The sequence below is a fragment of the Heterodontus francisci genome, chromosome 31 (genome assembly GCF_036365525.1).
Source record: "Heterodontus francisci isolate sHetFra1 chromosome 31, sHetFra1.hap1, whole genome shotgun sequence".
In the NCBI taxonomy this organism is placed as follows: Eukaryota; Metazoa; Chordata; class Chondrichthyes; order Heterodontiformes; family Heterodontidae; genus Heterodontus; species Heterodontus francisci.
The window spans coordinates 16,512,043-16,526,825 of NC_090401.1; the positions used below are offsets into that span (position 1 = coordinate 16,512,043).

Consider the following 14,783-nt stretch of genomic DNA (forward strand, 5'->3'; position numbering starts at 1 on the left):
CTGCCTCAAATTATTGCAATCCTATTTGACACTTGGTTTCCATTTGAGCTGTGCAATATTTTTCCTATGTCATATTCTTGCAATTTTATGTATCCTCTTCAGTCTCTAAAATATCTTCGCCAAAACGACCTGGTCGACCAATCTAACCATTTTGTGATCCCATTGCCCTTTGCTGCATTTGGTAATCTGGCTGATTGAAATTTACAAGACTCCATCACTGCTGCTTGAGGGAGCTCCTGAGGATGTTGTTGGACTCTGTCCAATGTCCTTATGCACATTTGTACAATGGGTGGGACAATATGGAGACAACAAACATTGTGGGAGTTCATGCGATTCTGCATCTATTCCTCTTTGACAATGAGAAGGGTTGAAGCGAAAGGGAAAAAGAGGCTCTGTTACATTCTGAAATGGAACTTCTACTGGATGCACTGTCACTTCATTAGCTGGCAAAGCATGAAGCAGAACTCCAGGCTCAAAATTCATTGTTCCGCTAGGGCCAAGATGTTGAAAGTTATTGGACATCTGAACTGTGAGTAAAGGAAGTGGACTATCAGTTTGAGTGGTATGTCGAGGACCTTCCTGACTTGATATGATACTATTTGGACTCCCCTGTGAACACATTGGGATCTGTGTCTCACAGGGTAGATTGTTTTCACTGGCAGATAAAAGATGGTTCAAAACATCAGCACAGCAAGAGATTGTAGAGCGCAGATGGCTACAATCTTCATGTTGTGAAAATGAGCTCAGAGGAACATTTGTGAATAATTTATCCAGTTCTTTAATGTACGTTTCCATATCTTCTGTGTATTCGGTACTTGCAGTCCAATCAGCCTCTTGTTCATTTGTAGGTGTGGCCCCTTCTTTTTGTGATTCATCTGCCTGTTGAAGCACTGAATTCAACTCTGTCACACTGAGGAGAAAGTTTTCAGGTAAGACATCTGCAGGTTTAAATTGGGTTAATAGGTTTGTTTCAATATTTAACCTTTCACTTCCTGCTCTGCTCTCATTTTCTTTCCCTGTGCCATCTCCATGGTGCTGTTGTTCATTTGCAGCTAAATCCTCATTTTGTCCATCATTTTCCCATTCACCTGTAAAAGCAGAAGATCCAAACATATTTCCTATTCTATCTGACTGCTGCTCTTCACAGTAGAAAGACTTCAATATCTCATCAGCAAAGTTATTTGATAAGTCAGTATGGGAAGATAGCTCTTCACTGGACAATAGGTCTCCCAGCAGCAAATCTGATGGTTTGACTTGACATGAATGATGAAGCAATTCCCTTGCCTGAGTGAAGGGTATGGTGGGCAACATTGGCAGGATGCACGGTTGGACTCCAGGTTTAGCCAAAAAGGGAGAAAGCTGGGATTGGCCAGGAAGGTGCTCTTTGTCAATGTCTTCGATGCATTTTTGTCTGGATTTGTTTTCCTGCAAGCACCTATCAGGCCCTCTTCTACATTCATGAGGTTTCTTGAAGGCACTTGTGGAGTGTTGTTTCTTGGTGAATGCTAACGCCAGCAACAGATCTGGGTGAAATGATTCCAACCCTATCAAAGACATAGCAGAGTTTGAGTAAAGTATTCTGCCAATTCTTCCCCAGCCTCTGTCAGTACAGAATGAGCAGGATTTTTTTTTTTAAATCAATCAATGAGCTACCCTCTTGATGAGCATTTAATGTGAAATAAAGGTAAACTGACTTTTGAGCTCACAAAAAGGTACTAAAATAAAATGAGTTATTTCGGTCTCCCAATGAAGAATTGTCAAGTATCCTTGGAATTGCACCACAGCAAGAGTTAAACATTCATGCAAGTAGGGGAGAGGAATGGGGACGTGAAACCAACCTATAATCCTTCCCCGGTGAAAGCCACAGCCCTATAAAACTTGTTGAAATACAGAACTGCACCTTGACACGATACAGTGGTAGTTTGCAAAGATAAATACGTCATGGGTGGGCTTTGCAAAGAGATAGCGAGGACAGTAGTTTTTAAAAGGGAAATGAAAAATGCTGCAAGAAAGAGAAAGGTTGTCAATGTCTGTGAATACACAGGCAAGAAGGGAAAGCTGAGTGATCAGAGACTAGCATGGAAGGGGGATGAGAAGATGCTGGAGTCCATGAAGGAAATGAGACTGATTAGAACTTGCAGAATGTAGGAAGGTGGAAATTGGATTCAGAAGTAGATCAGAGGAGAAAGTGATGAGAACCAGGAAGAAACAGGGAAGGCAAAGATGATTGAACAGATGGCCTTGATTTTGAAAACAACCATGAGCTTGTCACATCTCAAGCTTGAAATGAGAAGAGTCTGAGCGGGAGAAAGGATGGAGGAGCTGATTAGTGGTGGCAAGAGAAATCTGTGATTGTCCTTGTCCTCTAGGTTGATTTTGGAGTGCAAGGAAGATATGGCCATTGAGAAGGGAGAGGTATATGTGCTCTGGTCTCCAGGCCAAGAATTTGGTACCAGGGAGTGGCTGCTGTACAAGAGGAATGGTGAGGTAGGGAGACCTGTGCAATCTAGAGAGGATCTTAGATCGGAAGATCAAGATGTAGAATCAGTTTGGGTGGAGCTAAGAAACAGCAAGGGGCAGCAAACATTGGTAACAGTTGTTTATAGGCCACCAACAGTAGTCGTAATATAGAGCACAGTATGAATCAGGAATTAGACGTGCATGTAACTAGGGTAATACAGGAATCATGGGTGACTTCGATCTACATACAGACTGCGTAAATCTAATTAGAACTAATGCTGTGGAGGATGAATTCCTGGAATGTACACAAAGATGGTTCTCCTGAACAGTATGTTGAAGAACCAACTAGAGAACAGGCTATTTTAGATCTAATATTGTGCAATGAGAAAGGGCGAATTAATAATCTCGTTGTAAAGCAGCCTTTAGGGATGAGTGACCATAATATGATAGAATTTTACATTAAGTTTGAAAGTGATGTAGTTCAATCTAAAACTGGGGTCTTAAATCTAAACAAAGGAAACAAAAAGGTATGAGGGGCAAATCGGCTGTGGTAGATTGGAAAACTACATTAAATGGTATGACAGTAGACAGGCAATGGCTAACATTTAAAGAATTAATACATGGTTTACAACAAATTTACATTCCTTTGAGGCACAAAAACTCAGCAAGAAAGGTGATCTAACCATGGCTAACAAGAGAAGTTAAAGATTGTATTAGATCAAAGAAAGAGGCTTATAAAGATGCCAAAAAAGTAGTAAGCCTGAGGATTAGGAGCATTTTAGAATTCAACAAAGGAGGACCAAGAAACTGATAGAAAATAGAATATCAAAGTAAACTAGAGAGTAATATCAAAGCGGACTGCAAAAGCTTCTATAGGTATGTAAAAAGGAAAAGATTAGCAAAGACAAATGTGGGCCCTCTATAGGCAGAGATAGCAGAATTTATACTGGGGAATAAGGAAATGGCAGAGAAACTAAACAAATACTTTGTGTCTGTCTTCATGGAGGAAGAGACAAATATTCTCCCTGGAATACTAGAGAACCAAGGGACTAGCAAGAATGAGGAACTAAAAGAAATAAGTATTAGTAAAAAGTACTGAAGAAACGAATGGGACTGAAAATTGATAAATCCCCTGGACCTGATAATCTACATCCCAGAGTGCTGAAAGAGGTGGCTGTAGCGAGAGTGGATGCTTTGGTGGTCATCTTCCAAAATTCTATAGATTCTGGAATAGTTCCTGCAGATTGGAAGGTAGCAAATGTAACCCCACTATTTAGGAAGGGAGGAAGAAAGAAATCAAAGAACTACAGACCTGTTAGCCTTACATCAGTAGTAAAGAAAATCATCGATTATAAACGATGTGATAACTGGACACTTAGAAAATAATGGTACGTTTGGCAGAGTCAACAGGGATTTCTGAAAAAGAAACCATGTTTGGCAAACCTGTTAGAGTGTTTAGAATTAGAATTAGAATATTACAGCGCAGTACAGGCCCTTCGGCCCTCGATGTTGCGCCGATCATCTGACCTACACTATTTCATTTACATCCATATGTCTATCCAATGACCACTTAAATGCCCTTAAAGTTGGCGAGTCTACTACTGTTGCAGGCAGGGCGTTCCACGCCCCTACTACTCTCTGCGTAAAGAAACTACCTCTGACATCTGTCCTATATCTTTCACCCCTCAACTTAAAGCTATGTCCCCTCGTGTTTGCCATCCTCATCCGAGGAAAAAGACTCTCACTATCCACCCTATCTAACCCTCTGATTATCTTGTATGTCTCTATTAAGTCACCTCTCCTCCTCCTTCTCTCTAACGAAAACAACCCCAAGTCCCTCAGCCTTTCCTCGTAAGACCTTCCTTCCATACCAGGCAACATCGTAGTAAATCTCCTCTGCACCCTTTCCAAAGCTTCCACATCCTTCCTATAATGCGGTGACCAGAACTGCACGCAATACTCAAGGTGCGGCCTCACCAGAGTTTTGTACAGCTGCATCATGACCTCGTGGCTCCGAAACTCGATCCCCCTACTAATAAAGGCTAACACACCATATGCCTTCTTAACAGCCCTATTAACCTGGGTAGCAACTTTCAGGGATTTATGTACCTGGATACCAAGATCTCTCTGCTCATCTACACTACCAAGAATCTTCCCATTAGCCCAGTACTCTGCATTGCTGTTACTCCTTCCAAAGTGAATCACCTCACACTTCTCCGCATTAAACTCCATTTGCCATCTCTCAGCCCAGCTCTGCAGCCTATCTATGTCCCTCTGTACCCTACAACACCCTTCGACACTATCCACAACTCCACCGACCTTCGTGTCATCCGCAAATTTACTAACCCACCCTTCTACACCCTCATCCAGGTCGTTTATAAAAATGACAAACAGCAGTGGCCCCAAAACAGAACCTTGCGGTACACCACTAGTAACTAAACTCCAGGATGAACATTTGCCAACAACCACCACCCTCTGTCTTCTTTCAGCTAGCCAATTTCTGATCCAAAGCTCTAAATCACCTTCAACCCCATACTTCCGTATTTTCTGCAATAGCCTACCGTGGGGAACCTTATCAAACGTCTTACTGAAATCCATATACACCACATCCACGGCTTTACCCTCATCCACCTGTTTGGTCACCTTCTCGAAAAACTCAATAAGGTTTGTGAGGCACGACCTACCTTTCACAAAACCGTGCTGACTATCGCAAATGAACTTATTCTTTTCAAGATGATTATAAATCCTGTCTCTTATAACCTTTTCCAACATTTTACCCACAACCGAAGTAAGGCTCACAGGTCTATAATTACCAGGGCTGTCTCTACTCCCCTTCTTGAACAAGGGGACAACATTTGCTATCCTCCAGTCCTCCGGCACTACTCCTGTCGACAATGACGACATAAAGATCAACAACAACGGCTCTGCAATCTCCTCCCTGGCTTCCCAGAGAATCCTAGGATAAATCCCATCTGGCCCAGGGGACTTATCTATTTTCACTCTTTCCAAAATTGCTAACACCTCCTCCTTGTGAATCTCAATCCCATCTAGCCTAGTAGGCTGTATCTCAGTAATCTCCTCGGCAACATTTTCTTTTTCTACTGTAAATACTGACGAAAAATATTCATTTAACGCTTCCCCTATCTCCTCTGATTCCGCACACAACTTCCCACTACTATCCTTGATTGGCCCTGTTCTAACTCTTATCATTCGTTTATTCCTGATATACCTATAGAAAGCCTTAGGGTTTTCTTTGATCCTATCCGCCAATGACTTCTCGTGTCCTCTCCTTGCTCTTCTTAGCCCTCCCTTTAGATCCTTCCTGGCTAGCTTGTAACTCTCAAGCACCCTAACTGAGCCTTCACGTCTCATCCTAACATAAGCCGCCCTCTTCCTCTTGACAAGCGCTTCAACTTCTTGAGTAAACCACGGCTCCCTCGCTCGACAACTTCCTCCCTGCCTGACAGGTACATACTTATCAAGGACACGCATTAGCTGCTCCTTGAATAAGCTCCACATTTCGTTTGTGCCCATCCCTGCAGTTTCCTTCCCCATCCTACACATCCTAAATCTTGCCTAATCGCGTCATAATTTCCTTTCCCCCAGTTTTGAGGATGTAACTAACAGAATGGATAAGGGGGAAACCGGTGGATGTGGTGTATTTGGATTTTCGGCAGGCTTTCAATAAGGTCCCACACAGGAGGTTTGTAAGCAGAATTAAAGCATATGGGATTGGGGGTAATATACTGGCATGGATTGAGAATTGGTTAACAGATAGAAAACAGAGAGTAGGAATAAACGGGTCATTCTCAGGTTGGCAGGCTGTGACTAGTGGGGTACCACAAGAGTCAGCACTTGAGCCCCAGCTATTCACAATCTATATCAATAATTTGGATGTGGGAACCAAATGTAATATTTCCAAGTTTGCTGATGACACAAAACTAGGTGAGAATTTGAGTTGTGAGGAGGATGCAAAGAGGTTTCAAGGGGATTTAGACAGGCTAAGTGTGTGGGCAAGCACATGGCAGATGGAATATAATGTGTAAAAATGTGAAGTTATCCACTTTGGTAGGAAAATAGAAATGCAGAATATTTCTTAAATGTTTAGAGGCTGGGAAGTGCTGGTCCAAAGGAACCTGGATGTCCTTGTTTGTAAATCACTGAAAGCCAACAAGCAGCTGCAGCAAACAATTAAGAAGGCAATTGATATGTTGACCTTTATTGCAAGAGGATTTGAGTACAGGAGTAAAGAAGTCTTGCTGCTATTGTATAGAGTCTTGGTGAGACCGCACCTGGAATAGTGTGTACAGTTTTGGTCTCCCAAGGAAGGATAGACTTGTCAGACAGGGAGTGCAATGAAGGTTTACCATACTGATCCCTGGGATGGCAGTATTGTCCTATGAGGACAGATTGAGGAGACTGGGCCTATATTCTCTAGAGTTTAGAAGAATGAAAGGTGATCTCATTGAAGCATATAGATTTCTTACAGGGCTTGACAAGGTTGGTGCAGGAAGGATGTTTCCCCTGGCTGGGGGGTCTAGAAACAGGGGACACAGTCTTAGAATAAGAGGTAGGCCTTTTAGGACTGAGATGAGGAGGAATTTTTTCACTCATAGTGTGGTGAATCTTTGGAATTCTCTACCCCAGAGGTCGTTGAGTATATTCAAGACAGAGATTGATAGATGTCTAGGTATTAAAGATATTAAGGGATATGGTGATAATGTGGGAAAATGCCATTGAGGTAGAAGATCTAGCTGAATGGCAGGGCAGGCTCGAGGGCCGAATGGCCTACTCCTGCTCCTATTTCCTATGAGAACATCAAAAATGGAGGCTAAGCAGAAGCTGTGCAATTTGCTGGAAAGAAAATATCAGTGTAGGCCAGAGAAGAGGGAGTTGAAAAAGTGCTGGTGACTTGGTTGGGGTAAAGTTTCTTTCAGGGTATAACAAGAGGATGAAGAGTTAAGAGACAGGAAGGGGTCACAAATAATGAAGCAGTGGTCAGAGATAGCCCTCTCAGTGACTGTGATTTTGTAGTTGGTGAGGGTATTAATTTAACAGAGTTTAACTGGAGGGCTAGATTGAGTAATTCGAAGGTACAGGGTGCAGTGAGTTCAAGTGTAGGTTAATTCACCAAATACAAAGGGTTGCTCAGCATAAGCTGAGTGAGGCTGACAACAGGCAAGGAAGGCACTGAGTGGCCTTAGAATGGGGAGGAGTGACAGATTATGAAGGTCTTCAAAGAGTTGAGAAGGGAGAAGCAACTGAGCTGTTCAAACAAGGGAACTATGCAAGAGTAGTATGGCGATAGGCCAAGGTGAAAAGTGGAGCTCGCTTTAAAACCACCTTCAAAGTAGAGAAGCACATGATAGAGTATGTTGTCAGGAAGTTGCCCTCAACGAAAGGGAAAGTGTTGACATCAGTGAGCCAAGTTTCAGTCGGCTCTGAACATGCCGTCCTAGATCTAAGACAATGTAGGAGAATGATTTGTTCATTAGAGTGCATTCTGATGGGCAATATAAAGAGTGTAGGCTGCAGAAGTTGCCTGGGGCGATCAAAGTCAGAGTGGAGAGATTAAGTGAGGTGAATTGAAAGGACATGGGGTGGGTAGGAAAATGGGATCTAAAGTAAGAGATGTCTTCCAAGGAGTGCAAGATGGTGCAATGAGAGATGAATGAGCAAGCATCATGTGCCACAGGAGATCCAGCTGAAGGTAACTAGGTTGAGCAGAGGAAGCCCGTGAGCCTGAGATAATAGGAGAGATTCAGTGAGAGAGTAAGAAGTAGGTTAGGAAGTTGGTAAGGGGTATGATGGGTGGTCTTCAATAGGATTAACATACACTATTATAAGGGTAATACGAGTTAGAAAGAGATGCAGCAATTGAGCTGTTTGAACAAGAGAATAGTGCGAGTGAAGGAAGGACAGTGGAACTTTAGCAACTGCAAAATTACAAAACAACAAAATCAAAGATTAACTACTGTGACAATATTATGGAGTGAGTGGGGAGCACTGTCGCTTCTGGGGCAGATGGTCATGGGTTTAGGTCTCACTCCAGTGACTTGAGCATGTAATCTAGGCCAACACCTCAATGTAGTAGTGAGTGCTGCCCGGCTAGAGGTGCCGTCTTTCAGATGAAACATTAATCAGAGATCCTATCTGTTCTCTTAAATGAATGGTAAAGATCCCATGGTACTATTTTGAAGAAGAACAGAGTGGTTCTCTCCAGTGTCCAGGTCAATATTTATCCCTCAACCACCATCACTGAAACAAGTTATTTGGCCATTTATTTCTTTGCTGTTTGTAAACCCTCGCTGTGTGTAAATTAGCTGCCTCACATCCGACATGACAACGGAGTCTCTAAAACACTTTGGGAAGTCCTGAGGCTATGAAAAGTTCTTTATAAATTCAAGTTCTTTCCTCTTGATGCAAATTTGAGAAATACTCAATTCTACACCAGGGTGTGTTATATAGAATCCTGTGAGTTGCCAAAGACTTAGCAGAATCCTGAATGTAACAGGCCAGTGATAATCATGTTGCAATTTAACATCTTGCCTTACCTGGACCACTGAGAGGTGGCAGTCTGGATGGAACTTTCTGTAATGCAGGGAGAGGTATGAGATACACATTCTTAGGTGACCTCTGCTCAAGTATCACAGCACTATACTTCTGCCGGCTGTTTAAATACGAGTAGTACAAGGCATAAGGGTACGTGTCTCCCCTGGTAGCAGGTTTAAAACGCACTACGCATATTTCCTAAGTAACAAGAAACTGCATTAGAAACATATTATTAAATCACTGACACATCAGCAGCACATATTAAAAATAAATTGTCTTCAATAGGAATAGATGAATATTAGGAACAGGAGTAGACCATTCAGCCCCTTGATTCTGCTCTGTCATTCAATAAGGTCATGCCTGAGCTTGATTTCAACTCCATTTACCCGCCTTTGCTCTGTATCCCCTAACTCTCTTATCTAACGAAAAATCTATCGAACTCGGTCTTGAAACCTACAATTTGCCCAGCATCCACAGCCTTTTGGGAGAGAGAGTTCCAGATTTCTAATACCGTCTGTAACAGTTTATGTTACATTGATAAATGATTAAGATGCCTGTTTGGGTTTGTTTTTGATTACTGCTCCATTTCTTGAGGATAACTGGAAGCTTTGACCAGTTATTCTCTTTTTCCATATGTGCTCACAACAGAGTTTATCATTTAGCACTCCTGGTGATGTCTTACATAGGTTAGGGATGAGCCAGGGTTAATCGCAGTCCATACTTACTATTCCAATGAGGAATCAGTCGTCTTAAGGGTAAAAAAAATGTTTTAACATTAGTTTGGAGGCAGCAAGGGTCAGAGTCAGGTTTGAAATGGGCAAGCTTAGGTCAGGCACTATGAAGCACTTCTTTACACAAAGAGCAATCAACAACAGGAACAGGTTTGCTAGGAGGAATGGTTGAGACCAGGACACTGGACTTATTTACGAAGAAGCTAGATGCTGCAACAGGAGTTTGGCAGCATTGGCATTCTGGAAGAATTACATCATGTGGATCAAAAAACCTTCTTCATCCAAACCTATCTTGAGTACTAATTCTAATCTCAGTGAACATTCATTCATTTACAGTAAGGCTCACTCATTTCATTTTAAAAATGTTAACACCTAGTGATGATACCCTGAAGGAGTGCAGTCCAGACCATGGCACCAATGGGCAAGAGGCTGCACAGGAGGGAGCAGCAATGTGCAGAAATGCAGTTGTTAAAAGAGATTCCATAGTCAGGGACAGACAGGCATTTCTGTAACCATCATTGTGAGTCCTGAATGGTATGTTGCCTCCCTGGGGCCAGGATAAAGGACATCAAAGGGTACAGGATATTCTGCAGGGGAAAAGGAGTGAGCCAGAATTTGTGGTACACATTGGTACCAATGACATAGCAAGGGCAGGTATTGAGGTCCCAAGGTCAGATTTTCAGGAGCTAGGGAGGAATTTGAAGAGTAGGAATACGAAGGGATTAATCTAGAAATGGCAGAGAAGCTAAATGATTTGTCTCTGTCTTCACTGAGGAAGATACTAGAAATCTCCCAGAATTAGAGATACAAGGAACCAGGGAGAATGAAGAAGTGAAGGAAATTAGTATTAGTAAGCAGGTCGCATTAGCAAAATTAATGGGGCTGAAAGTTGACAAGTCCCCAGGACCTGATATTCTACATCCCAGAGTGTTGAAAGTAGTATCTGTGGAGATAGTGGATGCATTGGTGAGCATCTTCCAAAATTCTATAGATTCTGGAACGGTTCCTGCAGATTGGAAGGTAGCAAATGTCACCCCACTATTTAAGAAGAGACGGAGAGAGAAAACAGGGAATTACAAACCTGTTAGCCTTACATCAGTCATTGGGAAAATGCTAGAATCTATTCTAAAGGATGTGTTAAATGGACACTTGGATAATAATGATCTGATGGGCATAGTCAACATGGATTTATGAAAGGGAAATCATGTTTGATGAACCTGTTGGACTTTTTTGAGGATGTTACTAACAGAATTGATAAAGGGGCGTCGGTGCACGTAGTATATGTGGATTTTCAGAAGGCTTTTGATAAAGTCCCCCACAGGAAGTTGGTTAGCAAAATTAAAGCACATGGGATAGGAGGTAATATACTGGCATGGATTAAGGATTGGTGAACAGGCAGAAAGCAGAGAGTAGGAATAAACGGGTCATTCTCGCGTTGGAAGGCTGTGACTAGAGGGGTACCACAAGGATCAACCCCAGCTGTTCACAATATATATCAATGATTTGGATGTGGGGACCAAATGTAAGATTTCCAATTTCGCAGATGACACAAAACTAGGTGGGAATGTGAGTTGTGATGAAGATGCAAAGCGGCTTCAAGGCGATTTGGACAGACTTAGTGACTGGGCAAGAACATAGCAGATGGAATAGAATGTGGAAAAATGTGAGGTTATCCACTTTGGTAGGAGGTATAGATATGTAGAGTATTTCTTAAATGGCAAGAGATTAGTAAGTGTAGATATACAAGGTGCCTGGGTGTCTTTGTCAATAAGTCACTGAAAGCTAGTATATGTGGACTTTCAGAAGGCTTTTGACAAAGTCCCCCAATGGAGGTTGGTTAGCAAAATTAAAGCACATGGGATAGGAGGTAATATACTGGCATGGATTAAGGATTGGTTAACAGGCAGAAAGCGGAGAGTAGGAATAAACGGGTCATTCTCGCGTTGGCAGGCTGTGAATAGTGGGGTACCAGAAGGATCAGCCCCAGCTGTTCACAATATATATCAATGATTTGGATGTGGGGACCAAATGTAAGATTTCCAAGTTCGCAGATGACACAAAACTAGGTGGGAATGTAAGTTGTGATGAAGATGCAGATGCAACAAACAATTAGGAAGGCTAATGGCATGTTAGCCTTTATCGCAAGAGGATTTCAGGAGTAGTGAAGTCTTGCTTCAATTGTATAGAACCTTGGTTAGACCTCACTTGGAGTACTGTGTGCAATTTTGGTCCTTACTTAGGAAGGATATTACTGCCACAGAGGGCGTGCAATGAAGGTTCACCAGACTTGTTCCTGGGATGGCGACACTGTCCTATGAAGAGAGACTGGGGAAACGAGGCCTGTATTCTCTAGAGTTTCGAAGAATGAAAGGTGATCTCATTGAAACCTACAAAATACTTAAAGGGATAGACAGGGTAGATGCAGCTAAGATGTTTCCCCTGTTGGGGAGTCTAGAACCAGGAGACACAATTTCAAAATAAGGTGAAAGCTACTTAGGACAGAGATGAGGAGAAATTTCTTTACTCAGAGGGTTGTGAATCTTTGGAATTTTCTACCCCAGAGGTAGAAGTCAGGATGGTGTGTGACTTGGAGGGGAACTTGCAGGTGGTGGTGTTCCCGTGCATTTGCTGCCGTTGTCCTTCTAGTTGGTAGAGGTCGCAGGTTTGGAAGGTGCTGTCTAAGGAGCCTTGGTGCGTTGCTGCAGTGCATCTTGTAGATGGTACACACTGCTGCCACTGTGCGTCAATGGTGGAGGGAGTGAATGTTTGTGGATGGGGTGCCAAACAAGCAGGCTGCTTTGTCCTGGATGGTGTCGAGCTTCTTGAGTGTTGTTGGAAAAGCACCCATCCAGGCAAGTGGAGAGTATTTCATCACACTCCTGACTTGTGCCTTGTAGATGGTGGGCAGGCTTTGGGGAGGCAGGAGATGAGTTACTCGCCACAGGATTCCTAGCCACTGAACTGCTCTTGCAGCCACGGTATTTATATGGCTATTCCAGTTCAGTTTCTGGTCAATGGAAGCCCCTAGGATGTTGATAGTGGGGGATTCAGCAGATGGCTGGGCTTGGGACACTACCCAGAGGAACACAAAGAACAAAGAACAGTACAACACAGGAACAGGCCATTCGGCCCTTCAAGCCTGCGCCGATCTTGATGTCTGCCGAAACTAACACCTTCTGCACTTCCGGGGCCCATATCCCTCTATTCCCTTCCTATTCATATATTTGTCAAGATGTCTCTTAAATGTCGCTATCGTATCTGCTTCCACCACCTCCCCTGGCAGCAAGTTCCAGGCACTCACCACCCTCTGTGTAAAAAACTTGCCTCGCACATCCCCTCTAAACTTTGCCCCTCTCACCTTAAACCTATGTCCCCTAGTAACTGACTCTTCCACCCTGGGAAAAAGCTTCTGACTATCCACTCTGTCCATGCCGCTCATAACTTTGTAAACCTCTATCATGTCACCCCTCCACCTCCGTCGTTCCAGTGAAAACAATCCAAGTTTTTCCAACCTCTCCTCATAGCTAATGCCCTCCAGACCAGGCAACATCCTGGTAAACCTCCCCTGTACCCTCTCCAAAGCCTCCACGTCCTTCTGGTAGTTTGGGGACCAGAATTGCACGCAATATTCTAAGTGTGGCCTAACTAAGGTTCTGTACAGCTGCAACATGACTTGCCAATTTTTATACTCTATGCCCCGACCGATGAAGGCAAGCATGCCGAATGCCTTCTTGACTACCTTATCCACCTGCGTTGCCACTTTCAGTGACCTGTGGACCTGTACGCCCAGATCTCTCTGCCTGTCAATACTCCTAAGGGTTCTGCCATTTACTGTATACCTCCCAAAATGCATTACCTCACATTTGTCCGGATTAAACTCCATCTGCCATTTCTCCGCCCAAGTCTCCAACCGATCTATATCCTGCTGTATCCTCTGACAATCCTCATCATTATCCGCAACTCCACCAACCTTTGTGTCGTCCGCAAACTTACTCATCAGACAAGCTACATTTTCCTCCAAATCATTTATATATACTACAAACAGCAACGGTCCCAGTACTGATCCCTGCGGAACACCACTAGTCACATCCCTCCATTCAGAAAAACACCCATCCACTGTTACCCTCTGTCTTCTGTGTCCGAGCCAGTTCTGTATCCATCTTGCCAGCTCACCTCTGATCCCGTGTGACTTCACCTTTTGCACCAGTCTGCCATGCAGGACCTTGTCAAAGGCTTTACTAAAGTTCAAATAGACAACATCCACCGCCCTTCCCTCATCAATCATCTTCGTCACTTCCTCAAAAAACTCAATCAAATTAGTAAGACACAACCTCCCCTTCACAAAACGATGCTCTCTCTCGCTAATAAGTTCATTTGTTTCCAAATGGGAGTAAATCCTGTCCCGAAGAATCCTCTCTAATAGTTTCCCTACCACTGACGTAAGGCTCACCGGCCTATAATTTCCTGGATTATCCTTGCCACCCTTCTTAAACAAAGGAACAACATTGGCTATTCTCCAGTCCTCTGGGACCTCACCTGTAGCCAATGAGGATGCAAAGATTTTTGTCAAGGCCCCAGTAATTTCTTCCCTTGCCTTCCTCAGTATTCTAGGGTAGATCCCATCAGGCCCTGGGGACTTATCTACCTTAATGCTTTGAAAGACACCCAACACCTCCTCCTTTTTGATAATGAGATGACTGAGACTATCTGCACTCCCTTCCCTCGGCTCATCATCCATCAAGTCCTTCTCCTTGGTGAATACTGATGCAAAGTACTCATTTAGCACCTCGCCCATTTCCTCTGGCTCCACACATAGATTCCCTTCTCTGTCCTTGAGTGGGCCAACCCTTTCCCTGGTTACCCTCTTGCTCTTTATATACGTATAAAAAGCCTTGGGATTTACCTTAATCCTGTTTGCCAATGACTTCTCATAACCCCTTTTAGCCCTCCTAACTCCTTGCTTAAGTTCCTTCCTACTGTCTTTATATTCCTCAAGTGCTTCATCTGTTCCTAGCCTTCCAGCCCTTACAAATGCTTCCT

The 14,783-nt window shown here is 43.3% G+C and overlaps 1 protein-coding gene across 1 annotated transcript in view; it reads right to left on the minus strand.

Moving 5' to 3' along the window:
* Positions 1–201: 201 nt before the first annotated feature.
* Positions 202–14,783, minus strand: part of LOC137347030 (PHD finger protein 3-like) — a 35,208-nt gene continuing 20,626 nt past the window's right edge. The window contains exons 4-5 of the mRNA XM_068011038.1: positions 9,015–9,210; positions 202–1,544 (exon numbers count right to left, since the gene is read on the minus strand). Of these exons, the coding sequence (XP_067867139.1) occupies positions 202–1,544; positions 9,015–9,210 (1,539 nt within the window). The remainder of the gene's footprint in view (positions 1,545–9,014; positions 9,211–14,783) is intronic.